At 46.0% G+C, this 25,577-nt stretch overlaps 1 protein-coding gene across 1 annotated transcript; it reads left to right on the top strand.

The window, feature by feature from the left end:
- Positions 1–912: 912 nt before the first annotated feature.
- Positions 913–23,813, top strand: KLHL6 (kelch like family member 6). Its single transcript, XM_054207587.1, has 7 exons — positions 913–1,230; positions 6,774–6,939; positions 12,661–13,110; positions 15,525–15,762; positions 19,131–19,333; positions 20,260–20,473; positions 22,765–23,813. Exons 1-7 carry the CDS (start codon positions 971–973, stop codon positions 23,064–23,066), a joined length of 1,833 nt encoding a protein of 610 aa, XP_054063562.1. The 5' UTR covers positions 913–970; the 3' UTR covers positions 23,067–23,813.
- Positions 23,814–25,577: the final 1,764 nt, after the last annotated feature.

The raw sequence follows: 25,577 nt of genomic DNA, 5'->3' as shown, positions 1-25,577 counted from the left end.
GTCCTAGGTGAAAGTGAAAGGTTCAGCCCTGTGCTCTGTGTGCTCCGGTTGTGCTGGAGGGTCAATCCCAGCGTTCGCCGGCAGCATCCCCACCTCCAGGTGCTCAGCCCACAGTCCCACCACCATCCGTGTTTATCTTGGGGACTGCAAGTTAGATGTAGTTGTGACTCAAGCTACCTCCAGCAGTGGGGATGGTGGGGATGAGCACGCATACACTGCTCCCTAGGCTCTCTCCTTTAGCTTCCACTATTAGCCAGAGCTGGTGGCATGACACTGGCTCTGTGGACGCATGAGGGACATCACTGTGCCCAGCAGTGTGGCCTGAAGACCATCAGCTTCAAGATCTTTGATGCTGCTCCATGTCCTGGAGACAGTTACACCGATTTAGCCTTAAAGAAAAGCTGTCCGATGTTTGTCAGCTAACGTATCATGAGGGACAGAACCAGCCACCTGGCGGGCTTTCTGAATATGCAAGCATATTATTAAAAAACAAGACCAAAACCAAAACCCAAAACCAAACCCAGATCTTTGTTTAATAATCACATACCTGGAAAAAGAAATTTTAAATAATACCCTCTTCCTCTTAGCAGCCCAGTCTGACAGGATTGACTCGATAGCCATATGGTGCACCTATCACTACAACCAGCAGATCTGGATAATGGCAAAGGGCTGGTTTGAGGGTGGGAAGCAGGCCTTCCCTGTCACTTGTAATCTTCTCACATCCAGAGGCATCTTAAGTCCTTTCTAAACACGTTGATACTGCCTGAAATTCACCGAAAAAACCCACCCTTTGTTTGTGTTAACAGGATGAGAAAGTGCAAGGCTTCCTGTTATGTGTGTGTGACAGCTAGAGATAAGCAGAGACCTCTGGACAGGAAATCCGCCCAACTTCTGCAGTGTGACTCGTCTGAAGCTTAGGAGCTCTTTTTAGATTGAAGCACCAACAGAATGAGACGGTGCTGGCCAGAAAATGGGGGACACGCTGGAGAAGAGCTCTGAGGAGCCCGAGATCTCTTTGGACAATGAGTGTTCAATGAAAATGGGGGACCTGGTGGAAGTCTCCAGCAGCGAAAAGGTCAAGTTTGATGATACGGGACTCTCTCTGGTGCTCCAGAATGGCCTGGAGAACCTTCGGCTTGAAAATTCCCTTACTGATGTCATCCTGTGCGTGGACAGCAGGGAATTCTCCTGTCACCGAGTGGTCCTTGCTGCAGCAAGCAATTATTTCAGGTAAGGCACATAAGAAACGAAACGAAGAAACATACTTTGCTTCTTAGCCTTGAACTATAGATCTCAAGGAGTGTAAACTGGGTGCTAAACTCTGCCAATTTGCAGTGAGTCTGTAATTCCTGACACCTTTCAGCTCTTTTTTTAAAGTTGGAGACTTAAATAAGGCAGGTGCCAAGTTGTGGATTTGCCGGAGCTCTGATACCAGCACTTAGCGAGTCCGCTGAAGGCATGCAAAGAAACAGAGAATGGTTGTCAGACAAGTGGATGAGAAAATTTTGTTTTAACCAAGTATCTGCTGCCTCTTGTATTGTGCCTTTGGGATTCGGGCAAAGAGGAATACTCACACAGATCGTGCAGTATTTTTATTGAGACAGGAGTGGGTTTGTGGAACTTGATCATTTTTCTCATTACCGTTCTGTGGTAAAAATATATGTATTGCATAGAATTGTTGAGGAGGAAAGAGAAGGAATTTTCCGTCTTTCCTAAGGTTACCGAAAATCAATTGCAATGGGAAATATCTGCTTTAAAGCAATTTTACCATTTCATCCCCTCCATCTAGTCCTTTCGAATTTTTCATTCTTTCAGTATGACAATAGATAGTCTATCTGAGACTACTGGCCGGCAAGAACAAATTTTAGATGCACAGAGGAACTCGCTATCAGTTTTAACACAGATTTTCCGTTATCGTTTAGACAATCACATTTGCATGGCTGGCATTTTCTTTTCTTTCTTTTTTTTTTTTACTGCTAAAGTGGTCAGATGACTGAATAGCTGCAGAGGAAACATGAGAAAAAAGAACCTGTGACCACTTGTGACATGAGCAGAAAGCTAATTTTAATGGAGTCTAGTAAGCTTTGCTGGCAGTGCCTGGAAAAACGGTTCTGCTTTTATCATCTTGTAATAGGTTTGTGTCTGTGAATATATGGAGATAGTTATTATTTCTACAGATAGACTATATAGATCACACATGTGAAAATGTAGAACTAAAAGCAGAGACGCCTAAATATTTCTTGGGAGCATCGTGTGCAGGAATGACAGAAGATGCACAAATTAAGATAAGAACTACCATAATGTTACTTTGAAACCCAGCCATTCCTCTTCTGCCTTGAGGAAAAGTGCTGCAATCGGAAGGGACCTCAACAGTTAAAAAAAGGCAAGACAGTTTTCTGGTAACTCCTGTTGTCCGGTTTTCCACTGAGCCCTGAGCTGCAGCCTGCCCCTGGGAAGGAAGGGGGGTACCTGGCTGGAGGTCATCTCATCCCAAGGCAACTGCATGTGTGTGGGGTCTGCGACCTTGGGTGCTTGTGTTTGGCCTGGCTTCCCACGGAGTTGAGATTTATTATGTCATGCCTTCTGCCTGTCTGACAGTGCCTCCTGTCACGACTCTTTGGGTTAGTTTCAATCAACTTTGGCAGAGGGTGGAAATCTCAAAACTGAACTTCCCACAAATTTGACGGAAATCAGTAGCTTGGCAGAGGAGAAATGCCGGGACTGGGATCCCTTGGTGCTCAGCTGGGTCACCAGCGCTGCGTCCTGGCCAGCCAACACACGCAGCACCCAGAGCCAGCCAAAGCTCCTGCTGCCCCTGCTCGGCCGGACACAAGCAGCCAGCACAGAGCTGAGAGTCCTGAGAGGGACAGTGAAATGTGTGAGAGGGACAGCGAGAGAGAATGGAGGGCTTGGGAAGGGGAAGCTGAGGTTGCCGTGAAGAGGGAAAGGAGGACACAAGTCTGCAGGGAACTGAGCTTCACTAACTCTGCTACTCACAAGGCGGTTTGTTTCATTTTGCCGTAATTCACTATAAGCTGCATGAGCCCAAAGAAGGAAGACATTCTTAAATCCCACTATTCCTGTGAGTACTTTCCGTGCTGTTACAGGGCTTCTAACACCCGTGCACAGGAGCACAGCAAAGGGACCCTGTGAGTCATGGGCTTCATCGCCCTGCAACAGCATGTTGCACAACCCCCTTCCTGAGCGCCGGGCGCCATCATGCAATCTGTAGCAGCTGACTTCAACACGGTTAAACAAAGTTAACAACTTCTAGTCCTTCCTTCAGCACTGCCTGAGAGTAGATAGACTGGTAGTTCAGACACGTCTTGCACCTACACACATAAAAGCATTAACTCTCCACTTAACCCGGGTGAAGGTAACAAAGCAGAGAAGAGAAATACCAGCTGACCAAGGTGGACCAGTAGTTCTTTTACGCCTGTACTGCCCAAGGTAGTGGGAGAATGGGACTGGGAGAGGTTGAAGCAATATTTTCCAGAGCATCCTCAAACTCCAGCATGGTTGTTTGAAGTCGGGTTCATAATTCCAAGCACAGGCACTCCAGTGTGGGTGGGTGCTTAAAAAGTGCCTCACAGACTGCAACCCTACATTTATTTCATTGAGATTTCTCCCTGTTTTTTCTGAATTTACCCATTTTTAGGTATCTAAATTTGGCCCTGGGCTCCTCACTTCAGATGTGCATTTCTTAGAGTAAATGTTGGGTCAAAGGCTTAGTTTACAATTACACAGGGACAGGAACCAGGGAAACAGACAATGAAATTAGTAGCCACATCTGAAGGATTTAAAGCCCCAGAGAAAATAATCACACACCTCTCTGGGTAAGTACACGCAAACTCAGAGTTTCATAAGCAGCATTTTAATCCCCAGCAGAGAAGCTCATCCTGATCAGTCTTGAGTGGTCTCAGGGTCTTCCCTCCAGTTGGCACACAGGGTAGGAATGAGGTCCACTCCATCTGAGCAGAAGGAAGGCCACTACAGGAGTCAGCTCTCCTGGATAGTACAGTCCTATTCATGCTGTCACCTTCTAGAGAGGAGTACTGGTGGGAAAGCATGGTGCTTTAGATGTGTGATTTCTGCAGGTTGCAGCCATGCTACATAGAATCATAGAATCACAGAATGGTTTGGGTTGGAGGGGACCTTAAAGATCATTTAGTTCCAACCTCCTGCCCTGGGCAGGGACACCTCCCACTAGACCAGGCTGCTCAAAGCCCCGTCCAGCCTGGCCTTGAACACTTCCAGGGATGGGGCAGCCACAACTTCTCTGGGCAACCTGTTCCAGTGCCTCACCACACTCACAGGAAAGAATTTCTTCCTAATATCTAATCTAAATCTCCCCTCTTTCAGTTTGAAACCATTACCCCTCGTCCTATCACTACACTCCCTAATAAAGAGTCCCTCCCCATCCTTCTTGTAGGCCCTCTTCAGGTACTGGAAGGCTGCTCTAACGTCTCCCTGGAGATTTCTCTTCTCCAGGCTGAACAACCCCAACTCCCTCAGCCTGTCCTCATAGTAGAGGTGCTCCAGCCCTCTGCTCATCATGAATGTGTACCCTATGACATTGGGAGTGGATGTCAGCTCTAACGCAATTTCACACATTAGGAGAGAGATAGATGAAAGCACTTTGAGAATATCCCTGTGCAAAGCCTCCACGAGAATCCCAAGGCTGGTTTCTGTGCAGCCTTGCAATGGTGTAATGCTGGGTATCTCCAACTGACCTCCATCAAACCCTCCGGCTTTGAGGGACGGAAGTGAGAGCTCTCACCTCCCCGACAGGGATGGTTAAATACAAGACTGGAGTCACCAGTTTAAGAGATAAAAGGAACAAGAGCAGACAACACCTGCATCCTACAACGGCCTATTTCTCATTCAGATGCAGCGTTCCGCACCTATCAATCCCGTGCAATTGAAATGTCTGTTTTGTACAAACCTCCCTCTCCGCATTGAAACCCCATTCCCAGGGAGAAGTGGGTACCGAGGGCTGTTGTTTTCAAATGGCCACCTGCCAGCATGCCCCAGACATACAACATTCGACACTGCCAAAAGGGAGAGACGCTAAGAAGCCCGCTCTTGCGCTCGCTGAAGTTAAGGAGCATTTTGTCATAATGCCTTTCAAATACTCTGATTTCAGTGGCAGCAGAAACTGGACCGTGGAGCAGAGCAGTGAATCAAAAATGTCTAACGAGCTGAGACGGATGAAGGGAAAATGAGAATTTTGGCTGAACATTTTTTCCTGACAAATAACTTCTCTGCCCAAGTTTCCTGCTCAAAAGTTAGGTCTCTTTATCAAAAAGGCAGTTTTATACACTGAGATAACTAATACCAGCTCTCTCTTGCTATAAAACCTCTGCTGAGGCAAGGAACAGGTAGCTCTTAGAGCAATGAGCAGCTGGTATCTTCCGTCCATTTGTCATTCACCATGCCTAACTGCTTTGCAATAAAACTGTTAACATCTTGGTTCCAGTAAGATGTGTCAACCAGACAGCTTTATTCTGGCACTGCTTTTACAAGAAAAGCATAGCCTAAGACTTTGTACCTCTAGCCACTTCCCAGGTTGCGCTGTCCCGTCAACATTGTACATGACTAATAAAGAAGGGTTTGGTATGCAGGGTAAAGAGCACTTCTAATTACACTTTAGATCTGCACATGTTTTTCACCAATGCAGTTACAAGTGGACTCACGTACTTCTAATCTGTTGAGCGAGATTCCAAATGATGTGAAATCTCACCCTCTGGATGCAGTGAACAAGACAGGACGGATCAAACTTCTAAAGAAAAGCAAAAGCATTGGAAGAAATACTTAAAACTATGAATTGAAAATGCAGATGAAGATGCATGTGTTTGCCTTGCAGCTATCATAATGCAAAGTGGATTTAAATAGCTCTTAGAGAAATTTCTGATTTATATCCCACATGAAATATCTGACTAGTGCCAAAAGTGTGTGTGGCAGTTGCCTTTCAAATGCAGTACTATCCACCAAAGAAGAGGTGGTATCAACGTGCATGAAAACACTGCGTTTTCTGGTTTCCAATTCATGATTATTCAAGTACTTCTCTAGCCAAGAGGTACCAACTCTACCATCCTACCAGAAGCTCCAAAATTTAGCAGAGGAAAAGACAGCCTCTATATTAGAAGCAAATCCGTAAGCCATTCCCTCCTGGCCCATCCCTGGTATTAATGGGGTCAAAGATATGTTGGGAAGCTTAGAGATGAGGCTATCAGACATGTGGATCTGGTCTGGCCCTCAGGGTTCAGTCTAAGCAGCGTTCTGCAGCTCCAAAGCACAGGGTTATTGACCTTGCCAAGGGTTATAAAGTACGTGTGCTAAGTGTTAACAAAGTATGGAGAATGCCAGCGTCTTGGAGGTTTGGGCTTAATGAGCTGAGCCTATACTAGAAACAGAAAGAGTAAGAGTCTGGCTAGCAGGTGAGATACCACAACTACTCTGCAGCATCAGCTGAGACACAGAGGAACTCTCCAGGCTCAGAGAAGGTCCCAGCTGCCTTTTGCTGCCATGGACCTCCAGGTCTACCGCAGAGTCCAGTGCTGGGGTATCCATCACGTGTGTATGCCTATCAAACTCATGGGTAAAGAGGCATGAAAGCAATAAAAGGATTTCCTTGTTACTTTGCTATAGGACTAATTGCATAAAACATGAAGCAATCCAAGTATTCTGTGTTGAAATCTATATAACCAAATGTTTTCAGAATGTCTCATCCTGGCTGGGATGCAGTAAAAGATAAATGTCTTTCTTTTCAGGGCCATGTTCTGCAATGATTTAAGAGAGAAATATGAAGAGAAGATCATACTTAAAGGAGTTGATGCAGAAACCATGAATATACTCTTGGACTACACCTACACCAGCAAGATGCTCATCACAAAGCAAAATGTACAGAAAGTCTTGGAAGCCGCCAGCCTTTTTCAGGTACAGATAATCCAGATGCACTGATCCAGACTTGCTCTGGCAAGACCATGTCTTACCCTGGTTAACACACTGCAAACTTGTCTGATTTCGTGGGTTCTGGAAGCACTTTGCTTCACTTACAGTGTGATAAAAATTGTCAGTTGCAGCCGTGTACTGGAATGCTGCTGTGCTGGGTGCTGTGCAAACAGACAAAGAGCCAGGCTCTGCCTCCAAGAGCTGGTCCCGCGTGCTGCCTGCCAGGTAGCAGCGTTGTGTTGCTGGGTCAGTGCTCCCCAAGGATCAGGTTAGGCGGTGGAGGCCAGTCATCCTCCAGCCCAAAAGAGGTAGTGGGCAGTGGATGGTATGGCCGGCCAGAGAATCATAGAATGGTTTAGGTTGGAAGGGACTTTAAAGACCATCTAGCTCCAATCCCCTTCCACGGGCAGGGACACCTCCCACTAGACCAGGCTGCTCAAAGCCCTGTCCAGCCTGGCCTTGAGCATCTCCAGGGATGGGGCATCCACAAGTTCTCTGGGCAAGCTGTTCCAGTGTCTCACCACCCTCACAGGGAAGAATTTCTTCCTGGTATCTAATCTGAATCTACCCTCTTCCAGTTTAAAACCATTACCCCTCGTCCTATCACTACATGCCCTTTTAAAAAGTGCCTCTCCAGCTTTCTTGTAGGTCCCCTTCAGATACTGGTAGGATGCTATGAGGCCTCCGCAGGGCCTTCTCAGGAAGCTAACTTCATCTCTCCCTCTCAATTGCCTTAAGATGGAGGCTCACGAGGCAGAGTTAGCATCCTCCTTTGTAGGACTCTTGATGTTTTAGTCATGACCTGGGACTTGTGGGAAGTCAGACTTGAGCAGCATTACTCAGCCTTTGGTCCATGAGGTATTCACGTGCCCTGTAAATCACCTGTGAGGTCTACCAAATTGCAGTCTCTGGTACCACGCTGCAAATTGCTAACAAATTGCAACCAGCATAACCTGACAAGTGCCAATGTGTGTATGTGTGTCCAGTCTTTTCATTAAGGAAGGTGAGAAACACCTGACTCCATAATCATCGTGGTTCATTATGAACTTCAGATTCTTGAATCTTACATGGGAGGTTTTGCTCTGAAATGAACCTGTGGCCTTTGGGGTGATGGGAGCTGGTACTTGCTGTGGGGAGAGAAGGGAAAGTTATCACAAAGTGCTCCCCCAGGTAACCCAGGAAAGGTCGTCTAGCTTTAATGTTGCCTGCGGCTGGAGTGCAGTAACTTACTGACATTTTCAGCACACCAATAGGGCAAACTGGTAGCACTCAAAGGGTACATTTGGTTCATTTTCAGGACACTTTTCTGTGATCACTCTATTTTCTCTTGAACCTTTTTTCTTTAGGATCATTCCTTGTTCTTTTTTATTTTTTTTCTGAAACCATCAAAAGCATAAACTTACGGTTTTTCCTTTCTCTTCCCTATTTTTCATTAAATTTAAGAATAAGTTTGATCACCAAGGCCGGTGCTGTAAAAAAACTATCAAACGCTGTTAAAGTAATGATATAATTGTGAGGGTGTCATAAGCAAAAATAGTGTATTGGTGTATTGATGAAATAGTAAACTACAAAAACCTAGCAAACCAGGAATGTTCTACTAAAAGCAGTGATTCCAAGTCTTACTGCAATGGTCTTGGATACTACCAAGATGTATAAGGCCTTAAAGCCTCACATTATACAAGGGTGAGGTTTTTGGCTGAAAATGTGTTTTGTGTAAAAAAGATTTAGTAACTACTAGCGTTCTGCCAGCTTGTCTCTGCTATTTATGCCGAAGAACAGAAGCACTTGAAAGAGTCAAATGTTTCATTTCAGTATATCAACAGCTGAAAAGATTAATTCTGCAATTTATTGTAACATTTTTGCTTGGGAAATTCTTTCCTTTCCAATTAATGACATGTGAGAAAACCAAATTCCAAGTGGAGCTTTTTTATCTGATTAGCAACAATTTTTGGCAGGGCTTCTTTTCAATTTCTCGGACTTGACAAAGAACCAAAAAAGAAGTAACTTGCACAGTTCTAGATATTCCAATATAGATACTCCACTTTTCTCTAGAAACTATTTTTGAAGAAGTTTTACCTAATTCTGCCTTCCCTTAGGCCCTTCCAGTGCGTTTTGACCAAATGGAGCCAAGACTGAGAGCAGGGAGAGAGGGAAGGCTATTCGGAGAGAGCAGAAGTCCCCGCCGCAGTGTGCTTTGAGCAGAGCTTCCCTCCTGGGGGGAAGCAGGTGAAGGGTTTGGAACAGGGAGCTGCTGAACAGCTAAGCCTCACCCTGAAGTGACCCGCACAAAATTTTTTCCACAATTGCAACATGAGTTCAATAGCCACCTCCTCTGCTTGGGCTGGCGGCTGCCCAGCCACCATGCTCACAAGGCTGGTGCCCACCCTGGATCCAGCCCAGCAGCCTCTGCCGCCCGCACTGCCCGTGGAGCAGCTCATCCTTTCATCTCTCGGGAGGGCCAAGATCTCAGCTGCTTCTCAGGGCTGTGGCAGAGCGCTCTGCTTCCCCCGTAGTAACTCAACAACAACAACCTTCAGACCTGTTTATCCCCCTCCTGCCCCGCAGGAACCTCTGTATTACCCCACTCCCTCAGCGTGGCTTGGGTGAGGGGCCACGTCAGCTGCTTTGGTGGGAGCAAAGAGTTTATGGGAGGGAAGCAAGCCCCTGAGCAGATGTAAAAGGAACAGTACTGTCATGAAGGGCTGTGATGACCACTGCCATGGCAATGCCAGCTGCAGTGGGAACAGGGGAGGAGGCCCCCGAGCTGCCTCACTCTAAGCAGAGCAGGGCTCTGTGCCCAGGGCGCAGCTGAAGCACCACCAGCCCGATGGCCTGACTCACTCCCAAAGCACCTCTCATCTGTACGTTAATCTGCTTTTCATGAACAAGACACTACAAGGAAAATCCTTTGCCAATTATCTGAAGACCATCCTGTAGCCACTTAGCAGTGAGTGGCCAGGGTGGCTGTCACAGGACAGCGCTAGTTATGCCACAGCCACCGCACAGTGACAGTCAAGAAGGCATGATTTGCTAACAAAGGGCTTCTGGGCAGCTCCGGGTCCAAGATGGGTCTGCAGGCTCAGAAAGCCGTCAGCTCCCCGGAGAGCCTCCCTGCAAGGGTCACTGTGCCCCTTCACCACCCAGCCGGCTCCCCCCGTGGGGCTCCTGTGGGATGCAGGTGTTATTGCTGAGCCGGGACGTGCTCCCCCTGCAGCCACAGGCGGAGTGGGTGGCCGAGGGCACCGCAGCTGCGGCGTGCAGGATCTGCCCCCGAAGTGTGCTGCATACAGAGAGGGATCATGAACAAGAGCCCTTTCAACAACCATTCCCTTCCTTTTCTGGGGCTTATAGCAGGAGGCAGCGCTGCTGGCACTGCTTACACTGGACAGTTGAATCAAAGCTGGGACAAGCAAGGGCTTCAATGGGGAGAATAAATTTTATTATTCCGAGAGAAGGCCAAGTGGAGGCCAAGTAAGCACACGGGATGTCTCTAGCAAGTGAGAACCTGGATTCAAAGCGGTACTAGGAGAAGGACTCAGTTATTGAAGTAACTGTTCCCAGGGAACAGGGCTTTTCAAATGCCTGGGGTGGCATTAGGAGGGGTACTCGCAGGATGGAAAGAAGAAAATTTAGAGCTCTGCAAGAATAATCAGAGCAGACAAAGCAGAGGCTCAGCGTCTTCCTTCTGGGTGCTCTCCTGAGTCACCCGCTCTCATGGGACTGACTGAAGCACGCCCAGCAAGTTTGGGGGAGTTTTGGGGGGAGTTTTGTCTCTAAATGAAGGGAGTGGTGGGGAGACAGCGTAGCACAGAGACAAGGAGCAGCAGCCAGGGAAAGTCCTGCCTTGATATGCTCTCAAGCGGTCTGACCTCCCTGGTTAAGCCCTCGGTGGGGACTGTTTCTCACACCCACCCCTCACAGTTCCGCATTCGTCTGGCCACAAACACAGCGACCCAGCGTGATTAGTGGTGCCTGCGTGGCTGTGAGACCAGCGTGCACCGCCTGGGAGAAAACCCGCTGGTGTCATCTCGTGAGTATCGCTCTTAACAAGCCATGTATAAATAATTAGAGCACTCTACAGTGGCTGGACCGTAGGCTGGTGAGAACGTTGTTTTGGGGTCTGTTTTCCCAGACTTGTGGATGACTTGATGACTGACCTTGGCAAATCCCAGATTTGGTTTTTTTGCGTCTCGTTACTGCCAACTTTTAAAGGGCTAATGCTTAATCTGCCTCAGGTCCAAGGACTACCCAGTGTTGGCAAAGTCCTTTCAGATCCTCAGGGAAATGCACTGGTGAGTTCAAAGTGTTAGCCTTGTGCTGGCCCGGAGAACAGGCAATGTGAGCGTGGCAGGCACCAAGGGGCCACCGAGCTCTGCCGCGGTGCCACAGCATGCTGCTGACATATTTATATCCCAACGGCAGCAACATATTCTGAGACCTCGCATACCCTTGTTCATCAGTCAGTTGCATTTCTCTAAACTCTTGACCACATCTAAATGTAAAACAGGAACCAGGTAGTCTGTATGCAGAGTCTGCGATCGCTCAGCTCTGGTAAACAGTCTAAATGTGTCAACACGACATCGCTGGGTCTGGAAGATTCTACCCTAATTACTGAAACAAATCTACACACAACAGTGTTTAAAAATTTTTCACTTCCTCTTTACCCCTAAATTACTGTTGTGCAACTTTCTGCAGTGGGACAGAATGAGTTAAAATGGTTCGCTTGCTGACGCTGGGTGGAAAAAGGACCCGAAAAGCATGGACGGAAATGCACAGCATCAGTTCTGACCCATCTTTCCGTATTTGCACTACTCAGGGGCAAAACCAACACGAAATACTGATGCCCCATTCATATCTGAAATCACAGAGGCGATGGAAAGCCCAGGATGAAGGACTGTAACTTATCAGTTCTATCCCAAACTGGTTCCCAATTCCTGAATAATCACCAGCAACCCAGCTCACATTGTAGTCCATGGGCAATGCTCCACAGACATCTGTGGTCCAGGATCTGCACCTGTGGGACCCTCAGGTGGTGCTTTTTGCAAAGGAAACTAATGAGAGTAGTTGTGATGCCCTACTGAATGCAAACATGGGAAGTTCTTTGATTAAGCAGACTCTGTGTGTAAAATGCACATCTATGTTTTTTTGAACCTATGGTGAAGACAAGGAAAACAAAGGTCACTAAAACATCGAAAGGCCTCCCCCAGAACAGACACTTGCTGGACTAGCCTGGCTGTCAGGCAACTCAGCGACTGTCTGATGGTCAGTCTCTTCCCACCACGTCCCCCAGTACAGGAGAGCATGCCCATACCCTCTAAGGAGGCTGCACTTTGGCCCAAGCCTCCCAGACCCCAGCACTCATTTTCCGCCACCCTGGCACAGCCTCAGACACGTTCAGAGTTTGCATGGTGGGAGCATAAATGCAGACTGTGGAACCAGCTGGACTCCAAAACCAGACTCCCTTCTAGTTGATCTGAGCTGATATACAAGATGAAGCAGGGCAAGCACATCTGAAGCCCGGGGACCTTATCTGTGCATTGTAACTCCATGTTTGCTAGTGGTTTGAGATCTTATGGAGGTAGGGGGAATGTTAGAAACCCCTTTACCTTTGTGACAAAAATAAAATTCAAAAAGCTCCATAGCTCATCTGCAATACAGTCATTCACGTAACCACTGTGTGCGTAAACGTGCTTTTTCTGTCCACAGTTCCTTCGCATGGTAGATGCTTGTGCCAGTTTTCTCACCGAAGCCCTCCAGCCGGAGAACTGCGTTGGCATCCTGAGGCTGGCTGATGCCCACTCCCTGCAGAGCCTGAAACAACAAGTGCAGAACTACATTATCCAGAACTTCACCCAGGTCCTGAACTATGAGGAGTTCCTGGAGCTGCCAGCCGACATTCTCTGCAGCACGCTGAAGAGCGATGACCTCTACGTCACGGAAGAGGCACAGGTGTTCGAAACTGTCATGAACTGGGTTCGTTACAAAGAGTCGGAAAGGTTTCCTCTCCTGCCATATGTGCTGGAGAATGTCCGTCTGCCCCTCTTGGACCCTTGGTATTTCGTAGAGACTGTTGAAGCTGATCAACTCATTAGACAGTGTCCAGATGTTTTTCCTTTGCTCCAGGAAGCAAGAATGTACCATCTGTCAGGCAATGAGGTGAGTAAAAAAGGAAGGTATTTGCTGCTCTTTCTAAATGTCTCATGCTTCTGCTCAAAAACTCCATCGGAAGGAGCAGTACCATGAGGTAGAAAAAGGTATTTGCACTGAAGTTTCACTAATTGGTGCTACCAAAAAGTCAAGGTGGGCCTCACCAGTTATCCTCCTCATTTAGAGAGCTTAGAAACTTTTGGTAGCTTGTTTTAAAACAAAGCGTACAGCTTCCTGAATATGAACATCTGAGCTTGACCCTTCATACACACACTTGTACAGATAAACAAAGACCCCAGGTGACTTCCCTGGTAAAAAGGCAAATGGTGTTACTCCTGACACCTCACCCTCTTAGCTAATATTTCAAGCCCAAGAAATATTCTTCCTTTCTAAGAAAGGAAGAATAATTTTCCCACTAAACTCAGTCACAATCTATAATGACTCTTTCAAATCTGAAGATGTAACATCTCAATTCATTACTTATGGGGGGAATCTTTCAGAAAGAGACAACCTCCCATGAAGAAGACGGTCTCTTCCCAGAGGAGAGGTCTGCCTATCTTCATCATTTGCAGAGGTCCCTGCACCCAAAGAGACAGGCTCATCCTGACATCCAGTCGAGTCCTGTCCTGCCTGCTCAAGGTAGGCTGTGGTAGATCTCCAGTTCTTCAATCACCTGTCCTCTTTGGACAGTTAGGCATCAGTTATGCCTCCTGGCCCAAAATGTGGGGTACAGGGGAGAGCAACCGGAGGTCAGATTTCACAACAGCAGCAAAGGTATGTGAGCAGGTGAGGAAACTTGTGTGCCTCCTCAGAGAGTCAGAGGAAGGCAGGAGGCTTCAGGAGCACGTTGTGGATCCATCGCTAATAGAGGATGTGTCACTGGCAGAGGGCAGAGACCAAGGGCTCTTTGTGCCGGTGACTGCGTAAGACAGCACACAATGACCCGGGCAATGCCGGCGAGTCTGGTGGGAACTGCTCAGGAAGCCTTGCCCCGCTCAGCAGCGCTGTCAGGTCCATGTGGGATAGATAAGGGAGTGTTGCTCGGGGTTGAACACTCATTACACTCATCTTCAAAGGGGCAGCCATCAGAGGCAGCCCTGACAGCTATCCTCCCCAGGGCTAACGCCCAGCAATGGCGACAGATGGGTTAAAAACAGGATTCTGAAAGCTGGCAAGTTCTGGGACAGACATTTTCAAAAAATTTGCCTAATAATTTGCTAAATGTAGCAAAAATACAAGGTTTATTTACGCAAGTCTGTGTAAATAATAATTTTTTAATATAGATAAACTATGCCAATTTATAGAAACATATTAAAAGTAGTTTAGAAAGAGAAGTAAAACTGTAAGCAAGTTGCCTACTGCCACAGAATTTAACCTGTGGGTCCACAGACTGCTTCTCTGGGGCATGCAGAAGGTAACAACTGCAAGCCGATCCTCACCAGATGTAAGATTGCTGCAGAGGAGTGCAGACCTCTCCCAGCAGATTTTGAGGGTTTGCAAATTGATACAGCAGAAGCAGAGGAACAACTTTATGTGCTCCCCATACCTTTTACACTGCATTTCTTCCAGTATGAAAAACTGGGGGGGATAACGAAGGTTATTCCTTCTGTCCTTCAGGATAGCACCAGTGTGCCTTGGAACACTAATGCATTCATTTCCACTTCCTTGTAAGTATTTCCTCCAGGCAGAACAGAAGTTTTCAAGCACCCCCTGCATTCTTTGGTCCTGGTGAACATCTACCCGGGAAGTGACTTTTTCCAGTGTTCCCGAGACAAAGACCTGGAGAATAAACTGAGCCAAGAGGCAGTAAATCAGAGCTACCACGTTTCAGAGCCTGGCACTGGCTTTAAATCTTCTGGTTTTGGCTTAAAATTAAGGCTTATAAACAAAGAAACCAATAAAAGCACCCCTCCAGTATGCTTCGATGCTTTAACATATCTCTTCAGGACAGATAATGAGAGCGTTTATTTTCTGATCGTGCTAACTGCAGCCTTGATCTCTCCAAGCTCCCCAGGGCATACACAAACCTTAGGGCCCTCCTGCCTTGCCCTCACCCTGTCAGCCCAAATAAAACCTGTCCTCTTCAGCTGCCTCACGTGCACCCAGCCGTGTCACTACTGCGCACCTTCATAGCTCTTGGTGCCACCCTGTGAATTCCCAAGAGGATCTGAAAGGATCCTAGCGGGTAGGCAAAAGCAACTAAGCCCAGTGTTGGAGAAATCCTGCGGGAAGAAGGATGCAGCAACCTCTACTGAATGCTTCTAGGGTGCTTTCCAGGCTTTCAACTTAGAGAGCGTTTGATAATTGGTTCAGCTGATGTAAGCCAGTTGTGATTTACAAAACAGATAATCAGAAGAAAGGTCACCAGACCTTTCTGTAACTTACAGTGCCCTGTGTACTCACTCTGTCTTGCTTGCATTTAGATTATTACAGAAAGAACCAAGCCCAGGATGCACGAGTTCCAGTCTGAGGTGTTTATGATCATAGGGGGCTGTACAAAAGATGAGAAGTTTGTAGCAGAAGTGACTTGCCTGGATCCTTTGAGGCGAAGCCGCCTGGAAGTAGCAAAATTACCAATCACAGAGCAGGAGACGGAGAATGAGAATAAAAAATGGGTGGAGTTTGCGTGCATTACGCTAAAAAACGAAGTCTACATATCGGGTAAGGAACAAGACATTGGAAGAGGGGAGCAGAGGGTTCTCACAATTATCTCCAGCTTTTATCACAAGCATGCTTGAGGCACCTTTAGTCGAATTAAGCGCTACAGCACTTCCTAATGCTTTGGCTTTGACCAGGCTGCAGAGAAGTGCTGGATGTGCAAGGACACTGCCTGGCCCTGGCAAGGGTTCCTTTTCAAACAACATTCATCTATATGCATAGCTTTTTATGTGTGCGCACTCAGCAACAGTGGTCATGGAAGGGCTTCTGAGAACAATTTACCAAACGTAAAATGAAGAATATTTGCTCCAGCATCTTCTTGTAATAAGTCCATTTGCAGCTCCATATGCGTAAGCAAAGATCTGCCAGAATCTGACTCATTTTGCAAGGGTCAGTCAAGAACGTGCAGGGAACTGTCACCACTGTTTGGCTTCTACCTGAAAACTGCACTTTCAGGAGCACTTCAACAGTGCATCAGACAGGACTCCAGAAGTGCCCACTCGCTAACGGCAACATTCACTGTCGAAGCCAGATGAAACCCAATGGTCCAGACACACAACATGGGTCTGAACATACCATTTGCAGGCCCTCATCCTGAGAGATTCAGGAGGCACATATAACTTCCCCCACAAGTACAGCTGAGTTCCACGTAGGGGTTCGCTCCTGGAGTTACAGAGTTTTTACTTTGACAATCAAAAAGGTTAAACTCAAGCTCGCTAGCCAGTGTGACAGCTGGTTTTGATGGCCTGCCAAAAGCAAATTTGATGGTCTCGTTCTGCCTTCCAAAGGAAAAGTGACAGCAAGCTTGTAATCACTGCCATGTTACAGACCACGATGCAGAGCAGTGCTTCCATGGGCAGGGCACTTTTTTGTGCAAAATCATCCACCACGTTCTATCCTCACTTAAGATAGGAGAGAGCAAAGGAGGAGGGAGGACTAAAGCATGAATGCTTTGCTTAAGCATGAAGAGTGGTCCATTGCCATTTATTCAAGTATCTTCCATCGCGGTCTCTCTTTTGGGAATTCACGGATTTTTATTACCTCATTCCAATTTAAAGTTTATTAAATCTTTATCCTAGGATAAGAATTAGATTATTCCTTCCCTAGTTACAAATAAATGAGGTTTTTTCTTTCAGCCCACCACAGGGAGTTTCTTTTTATGCTGGCAGCAGCCCCTCTGTTAAAGGTTAGCTGCAGAGGGGACCCTAAGTCAAACATCCCAAGTAGGGAACATCCCTCACACCTTCACACCCTTGAGTTGAGAGGTCTCTTTTCCATTTGCCTTTAATCTCTTAGCCTTTCCTCTTTTTCAAGGTCACAGGCTTTTGCCTTCCTCCTATTCCTGACATCTTTTCCAGTATCTCTTCTCTGGTTTTCTTTTATGCTTTACGCAGGCTACCTCCAGGCCAGGCTAACACCGCCCCTGCTATGGTGAGCTTGAGCTGCCTTTCCTCCTGCTGCTATTCTCACAGCTCCTCTTTCTTCCTTTTCTGCTTAATTTCATATCTTTGACTCCCACCATTCCCTTTCAGCCTTTCTCCTTTTCACTGTTCCCACCCGAATAAAGGGCTGAGTGGACCAAAGTCATTAGCAGTTTCTTTCCAGCTGAACCAAATTATTAGTGTCTCAATCCTGATTAAACATCTGCCTCCTCCTGCGTGTCCTTCTACTCTTGTTTGCTTTCTTTTAGCTCCTGTGACTTGGTTCTTTTCTAACTCGACTTGTATCTTTCCTAACTTGATCTCCCCTCCCGCGTTCTCATTTCCCTCACTGTCCTGGTACTGTTCGGAGTCTTCCCTGCTCTTTTAGCATCTGAACAACAGGAAAGTCCTTTGCACAGATTATCACTACTTTTGGATCACCCTTCCCTGAACAGTATAAAGGCTTTGACTGGATGGACTGAAACACTACATTTGTAGTGTAACTAAAAATGACAATGAATTATCACTCACCGCTACATTTTTTCCTCAAATTCGAAAGAACTGTGGTCTAGAGAAAGAACAGAAACAAAATAAACCTCTAGTCCTCTCAAAAATCTCTCCCTGCCCCCTGATGTGCAGCAAATCACACACACCCCCACACCCCCCCACCCCGGTCCAGCTCAGGCTCCTACCAGAGTTTCAGCCTGTGCAGGGAAGAACAAGCTCATGTAAAAGAGAAATTTCAAGGGAGGGGAAGGGGAACACCTGCAGCCTCTCAGCCCCATTGTAACCATGAATGCAGCATTCAGGCCCTTCAGCCACTTCAGCTATTTGAGTGCAAATAAAATTCAACACATACATGTGAAAAATACTGAGACAAAAGCACTACAAACGACTCTTTCTAGCATGCTAATTATCTCCTATTCAATCTGCTATTTGGCCCAGAGATGAGCTCCATCAGTCTGCAGTGATCTGGCTGCAGTACAGAATACCAATAAGGGCAGACACTTTCTCAATGGAATATGAATTATCTTTTCAGTATATTCACCAGTGAAGCAAATGTTTAATCAGGTTGCAGATGATGGAATAAACTGCTCAGTCTGTAAATGTGGTTTCAGGCTTAACTAGATCCATTCCTATTGCAGTTACACCAAAATTATACGCAAACAAAAGTGCTTGTTTAAAACACTGCTCTCTGCGTTAGCAGGAGTAAAGATTCACTTGCAAGTCAGCTCTAGAATGAGTTTGCAGGGTCCAATTCTGACCTTCAATCTAGAAATAAGAAGCAAATCCAAGTCAGCAGAGAAAGAGGGCACAAGGTGAGGTACAAAAGTGAGATCCCAGCCACATGATCCCAAGGTTGAATAGTAAAACTCCTACCATCTCATGCAGGACTTCCGCTGATAGGAGTTCACAGTCAGGTCTTTTGTTTTCCGATGTAAACCATTAGGCTAGCTGACTGGAGCTGCCCTGCACAAACTGGCAGTTCCCCAGTGCAGGCCTGTCTTTGAGGGATTTGGCGCTACCAACAGCAGCATCGTCCACTATCTTATTTAAATCACATTTGTTTATTTGTTGTTTCCCAGCATTCTGCAAAGCCGTGGTGGTGCACAAAAATCTCCTGCATATCACCATGCTGTGTGTGGTTGGTCATTCACTCAGTATTAAAATGAAAATGACTGTGGTCTGGTAGAGTGAGGAACAGTGATTTATCTGCTGAATATTTGGCTGTAGAAATTGTTCAGTTTCCTTCACTATTAAGTAAACTAAATGCAGAAATTTCCTTCTTGTATAACAGGCCCAGGCCATTAGTGTAGGTCATGAAGAAGCTAATAAGGACCAATGATTTATTTTCTATTGTGAGAGAATATTTTTAAATTTAAACATATTGGAGTTTTGGAGTAAATACGAGCTATGCTATGCTATTTACATGCGTCATGTACACTGCAGGTGGCAAAGAAACAAAGCATGATGTCTGGAAGTACAACGCCTCCATCAACAAATGGATACAAATTGAGTATCTAAATATTGGGCGATGGAGGCATAAAATGGCTGTGTTGGGTGGCAAAGTGTATGTCATTGGAGGGTTCGATGGCATGCAGAGAATCAACAGCATGGAAGCATATGATCCCTTTCATAACTGCTGGTCAGAGGTAAGATACTATATCGCTTAACATTTTATTCATTTGGAACATTTTAATCAGAAAACATTAGGACTTCGAACCATAAAAATGAACAAGATGGGATCTAGTACAATTCTTTTAAGTATTTCTGGTCTGTATTTTTTTCTGTAGAAATGTGTATCCTTCAGAAAGTAAAACTCGTAGGATTGCCTGCCAGTCACTGCCTGTGAGACACCAAATGCCTAATTTTCCTTTTCTTAGTTGGCTTTTAAAGCGAGTAGTTCATAAATCAGTGAGTAAGAACACAGTATACCTGAACCAGAGCACAGGCTGAAAACTACTGCTCTGATACATAATATATATATATAAAGTGTATAGCAACCTATGCATTATATACGGTCTGGGTTATACAGTTAAGTTGAAAGTGCAGGTTTCAAGGTAAACAGGATGGAAAAAAACCCAGTTCTAACTGTACTTCAAGCAATGAGAAGAGAGTATTAGGCAGCCAATTAATCCATGAAATTAATGAGATTAGGCATCATAATGGTAGATACAAACCCTAGTTTTTAGATAATACGAAGCCATGTGGAGGAATCTAACAATCACAACTGCAAGTAGAAAGATCAGTATGAACAAGTTTCTTGTGTTTTTTTCAATGTACATAAGTATGTAAAGGAGATCTGAGGCATTTCTGTACATTTCCTAGCGTTTGAATTGTTGACGATGTTATTTTAATAACACTATTTGAACAGAGCATATTTTTATGAAGAGGTTTACAGCATTAAGAAAAAGCTGAAACATACTTCTCCCTTATCCCTAGAAAAGTCATCTTCTGAACCCTACTGATCATCTTAAAAGACCATCTAACTTAAAATTCATCAGGCTCCCACCCCATAGGCATCAGTCTGACTACTTGAAATCAAAATGGTTACTAATGAGTTTTTACGGTCACACAGGCTGCTCCCCTCATGGTCAATGTAAGCTCCTTTGCAGCAGCGAGCTACAAGAAGAAACTCTACGTGATCGGAGGAGGACCCAACGGAAAGCTGGCAACGGACAAGACTCAGTGCTACGACCCTGCGACCAACACGTGGAGCCTGAAAGCTGCCATGCCAGTAGAAGCTAAATGCATCAATGCTGCAAGTTTCCGTGATCACATTTATGTTGTGGGTAGGTGAAGCGTTAATGTTCCATCTTGTTTAGACACAGCAGGGCTTGTTTCTGTGTGTTAGTTTTACCCACAAACTCCAATGATCAGATGGCTTTTCCCATTGAGCTTAGTGAGGGATGGGAATCCAGCACATTCACAAACAGTAGTGAAGAGTCACCAAGTCAAACTCCCTGTTAGCATGGTAGGTATCTTGGAAAGCTGGAGTTACCCCAGAGACAACTTAAAACCATCCAAAGGTGGGTTCATAGTGGCAAGGGCATGACTGGTGTCTACATCATGTCCCCTGTCCCCTTTCCAGGGGCAGCCCACTGCACACCAGATTTATGTAGGGATATGAGTACTAGGAGCAGGTCATAGGAGCAGAGCCACTGATACCCAAAGATCCAGACCTCTTCACTAGATTGTGCTAGGGGTTAATTCCATCAATTGCCAGAACTGGAAGCAAAGATGGAAGAAAAAGAGTTTAATGGTAGTGAGATGAACTGTGGAGGGAGGAGGGAGCCTGCGCACATCTCCAGATGGTGCTGGAAAAACCAAAAGAAGGAAAGAGGAACATTTGTTTCTAAAACAGGAGCTCTGAAGAGTCGTCCCCACCAGCCCTGGCACAGAAATTTCACTTGCAGCATAATCAGTATGGTGCTGAGGGCTGGCATAGAGCCAGGATGCCACCAAACAGTAAATGCTGTTCTGAGGGGAGATTTATAATGTGCATGTGTGTGCATATATATATATGCGTGATCCTTGTAGACATGTAAATACCTTGTGCTTCGCCTCAGCACAGGGACTGATATCACCCTCTTGGTACAAGATGAGAGACAGAAAGAGAAGGCATGACTTACGGGCCAGCTGATACAACTCCCAATAAAATTTGACACAACACTCCAGTTACAATCATTCAGCATCTTTCACCAGTAAACCTATTGTTTCCCTATTTGAGAAACAAATCTAGTTCAGTTGGATAGAAATCAGCCCCACCTGACTTTTAAAAGATAAAAGAGCATTTGGTTGCTGCATCCAAAGCCATCAAATTACCCAGACCGCCAAATGAATCACTGTAACTAACAATGTGTATGTTTTCAGTCTGCTGCAATTGGGAAATAAAACTTGTTTAAGTCACCTCTCAGTGACTTCATCATCCCAGAAGTACTGGATTAGTATTGCCAAAACCAATATTTATTACAACTACAATAGATAAATGCTCACTTTGCTAATGGGTAGGATCCTAGGATCCCAGGTATTGTTGCAACTCATTCAATAAGACCACGGCTTTTGGACAAGAGGTAACGGGCACAAACTGGAACATAGGAAGTTCCACCCAAACATGAGGAGGAATTTCTTTCCTTTGAGGGTGGCAGAGCACTGGCACAGGCTGCCCAGAGAGGTGGTGGCGTCTCCATCTCTGGAGACATTCCAAACCCACCTGGACACGTTCCTGTAATTCCGCTCTGGGTGACCCTGCTCTGGCAGGGAGTTGGACTAGATGATCTCCAGAGGTCCCTTCCAACCCCTGCCATTCTGTGATTCTGTTTCCCCAGCCCTATTCTATACAGTTTAAGACAGACCCAGTCCCTGCAAATTTCAGAATAAGAGCCATTCATCTGTTGGTACCCAGTCCCTACTGTTGGTAGGGAATATATTTCCGTAGCTTTTCTTGGGTACTGAGGTATTGACTATTTTTCAAAAGAAAAGGACCCTGCAAAATTGGAAAAGGTGCACAGGAAGTTTTAAGAATGACTGCAGATTTGGGAAACATGGAGAAACTGAAGGTCACTCTCTGTTTAGCTTACCCGTAAGGAGATTATGCGTTCAGTCTGACAAACCTCTAAATGAGAAATGGGCTTTCAAAAATAGCCAGTTCCAAGCAGAGGAAGGTTTAATGGGCAGATGGGCACTGAAGTTAGTCAGTGAAGAAATCACGCACCCATTTCTAATAGTGACAGCTGACCATATCTAGTCCTTCATGATCTAAACTCTTCTAAACAAGTTTGTATTTTGCTGAAGTTGTGTCCTTAGCTGAAGCAGCAGGTATGAGAAAGGTCTGTTGATGGCTGCGTTGTGGTTGCACAGCAGTTTGTTCTGGCCTTAAATTCCACAGCCTTATGAACAATAAGTGGCCTTCTGTGGATCTGGCTTTCAAAACAATAAATATCCTGTGACCTTGTTTTTTCTTAGCCTTGGGGCATAAATCATTCTTATGAATGTCAGGAATGGAGCCTTGTTGAAGTGGGGGGTTTAGTTAAAGTCTCTTACAGGAATGGCCGGTGCAAACTGATATCCATTTCCTCTCCAGGTGGGGCAATGAAAGCACTCTACTCCTACAGCCCCCAGGAAGACACGTGGTGCCTGGTGACTCAGTTCACCCATGAGAGAGCCAGTTGTGGGATTTCTCCTTGCAACAACAAGCTGTTCATCACCGGGGGCCGAGATGAAAAGAACGAAGTCATTGCGACAGTGCTGTGTTGGGACCCTGAAACTCAGAAGCTGACCGAAGAGTGTGTCCTGCCTCGGGGGGTGTCTCATCACGGGAGTGTTACCCTCAGGAAGTCTTACACGCACATCCGTAGGATTGTGCCTGGGGCAGTTTCTGTCTGACTGGAGGAGAACTGCAAAGAAACCCAATACCTCCGTGTCCCTGTGGCACAGCCTGACACGATGGTTTTTTAGCTGCAGGTAGCAATGGATGGAAATATCACCACTGGGGTCCTCTGGGAAGTATCTGTATATACGCTCAGTCCTTGCATTTCCTCTGTACAGTATATCCTTAAATTATCTTAATTCCTTCCCTCCACAGAAAAACAAAGGGACCGGCTGTAGTTTACTCCTGCGAACACAATACCTCCAATCAGGCAAAGAAATACGATGCGTAGGCGGGAAATTTACTTCCCAGCTATATCTGCCCAGAAATGTGCTTGAACTGGCTCAGCCTGGTCCTGAAGTTTGTTCAGTTATTTATTGTATTAAGTTGGATTTGAAGCACCTACTAGTGAAAAAGAAAAGATGCTTTTTTGGAATGAAAGATTTGTAGCTTTGATGAAATGTAATGCCATTTCCACCAAAGCTATGGATTTTTGGTTTTGTTTTGTTTTGTTTTGTTTTTTCCAGTGGTTGGCACATTAGATTAAGTTAAAAACTGGTTTGTTTGTTTGTTTGCTTGAAGACACTTTGTTAGTTTTTCTGTTCTGCGTGACCAAAAAAATCCATCTCAGTTTGCAAACTTTGCTGTCATACCCACGATAGAGACTGCATAGGCTGCAAATAGAAATGAACGCTAACCTGGTGCCACTGAACATTCATTGTAGCTGTTTTCCAATAAAGCAGACCAAAACCTAGTTTCCCTTTTGTTCTATTCTGGGATGGTTTACTGTTCTGCCTGAAAGGCTTTTTCCTGTCACTGTTGCTGTACAGCATTGGAGGACCGGTGCACCCGACTGGCATCCCTGCCTGCATCCCCACTGGGTGGCAGTGCTCTCCCAGGATTTTTCTCGCGGGTGTTGATTTCCTGGAATGCAAACGGACAGAACAGTCTGCTGGAGAGACAAACAGTTCCAGGTACCGTTCCCAGTCTGATTCCTGGGACCATCACATGCTGTACCAGAAGGGGCAAATGTTCAGCAGGCCAGGAGGGCCCGAGTCTCAAGTCCCAGCATCTGGGTCAGTTGTAGAGAAAGAAAAATAAACATTGAAGAGGTCACACCCGGGACGCTCTGGGACACTCTTGGCCAAAGGCTGGGAACATGTTCCCGTCCCTCCTCCCCTGCCTAGTTGCTGGAAAGAGCCAACTCACCATTAAATCAAGACAGAAAACACTGTACAAAACAAATCTGTCCAAGCAGAGAACAGCGACTCCTTCCAGCCTCTCTCCCTCTCTGTAATGTCTCCTTTTGCCTTATACAGTATTAAAAATAATATTTCTCTCATGTTGGGCTGAGAAAAAGGACGCGGGTTCCTGAATTTCGGTATACTAATGCCAGAGTGCTCAGCCGTACAGTGGTACAGCAGAGTCCCAGACCATACTGGCAAGTCTGCCCCAACCACACAGGCTGAGGGGGGCAGATGCAGCCCGTGATGTACGTGCTTGCCCCCCCAAAAGGTCTCCAGAATGTCCTTCCCTCAGAAAGACAGCAAATAATCCTGTCTCTTCTGCAATAGGCCCCACGCCTTAAAACTCACTTCTGCAATTCCAGCCAATCCCCACATTTTCTTACTCTAATCTTCCCACAGCCCTTCCATTTTCAAATATTTTTTTTTTAACCAGTCCTCTTCCTTAATGCTGCTGTCATCCTGCAGGGCGCAGCACTTCTCACGCTTCCACACTGGCCCAGATGGTCCCAACCTGCTCTCCTTTCGGAGGGCATGAAGAAATGCCCTCTAAAAAGGGTATTTCATTTCAAAAGGTTTTCGTGAAGAACAGTTACCACCTTTGACTCGGCTAGCAGTACTGGCCGGTCTACAGGGGTAGAGAAGGTGGATGAATGGGGGCATGTCACTTCCCCTTGAGGAGCTGTGCTTCTGTATCTTCACCTGTTGCCAAAACTAATGACAGCGGCTGCTGAAGCTGGCCAGCTCTTCCTACTGGGAATCATCCTAAAAACCAGTAGCCTTCAGGAGCTGGCTGCTGATTTTCTCCCTGCAATGTCAGTAGCAAAACATGCATTTTTTTAGCTTGAGAAAGATAATCCACTGAGTTGGAACAAAGTTGTCCAAATAAACTTCCAAATACAAATTCTTCACTCTACAGATCAGAAAGCAGCCTCTTCGTCTCTCCTGTGGTGGTTCCCCAGCCACACCTGCAGGCCTTGGGCAAGCACGAGCCAGACGATCCCTCAGTGACAAACACGAGATGGCAAAACCACACAGCTTGGCTCCTTTCCCTCTCCTAACTCATGAGAGTCTCTCAAAAACTCTGATGTTTTAATAGCAGCGCAGGGAGAGTCGTTTTTACTTGCCTCCCTGCTCTTTGTACCTTTCAGACTCATGTTGCAAATCTGAAGGACTCAAAGCGTATTGAAAAACAAAAACATTCAGGATCAGTAGTTTTAGGAAGGAGCCAAAAATCACGAGGCTTGTGAAGAAATGGCAAGAACTAGCAGTGCTGTGCCCTCT

The sequence above is a fragment of the Rissa tridactyla genome, chromosome 6 (assembly GCF_028500815.1).
Source record: "Rissa tridactyla isolate bRisTri1 chromosome 6, bRisTri1.patW.cur.20221130, whole genome shotgun sequence".
Taxonomy (NCBI): Eukaryota; Metazoa; Chordata; class Aves; order Charadriiformes; family Laridae; genus Rissa; species Rissa tridactyla.
Note: the sequence above shows the minus strand (reverse complement) of the source record. Positions and strands in the feature narration are given on the sequence as shown.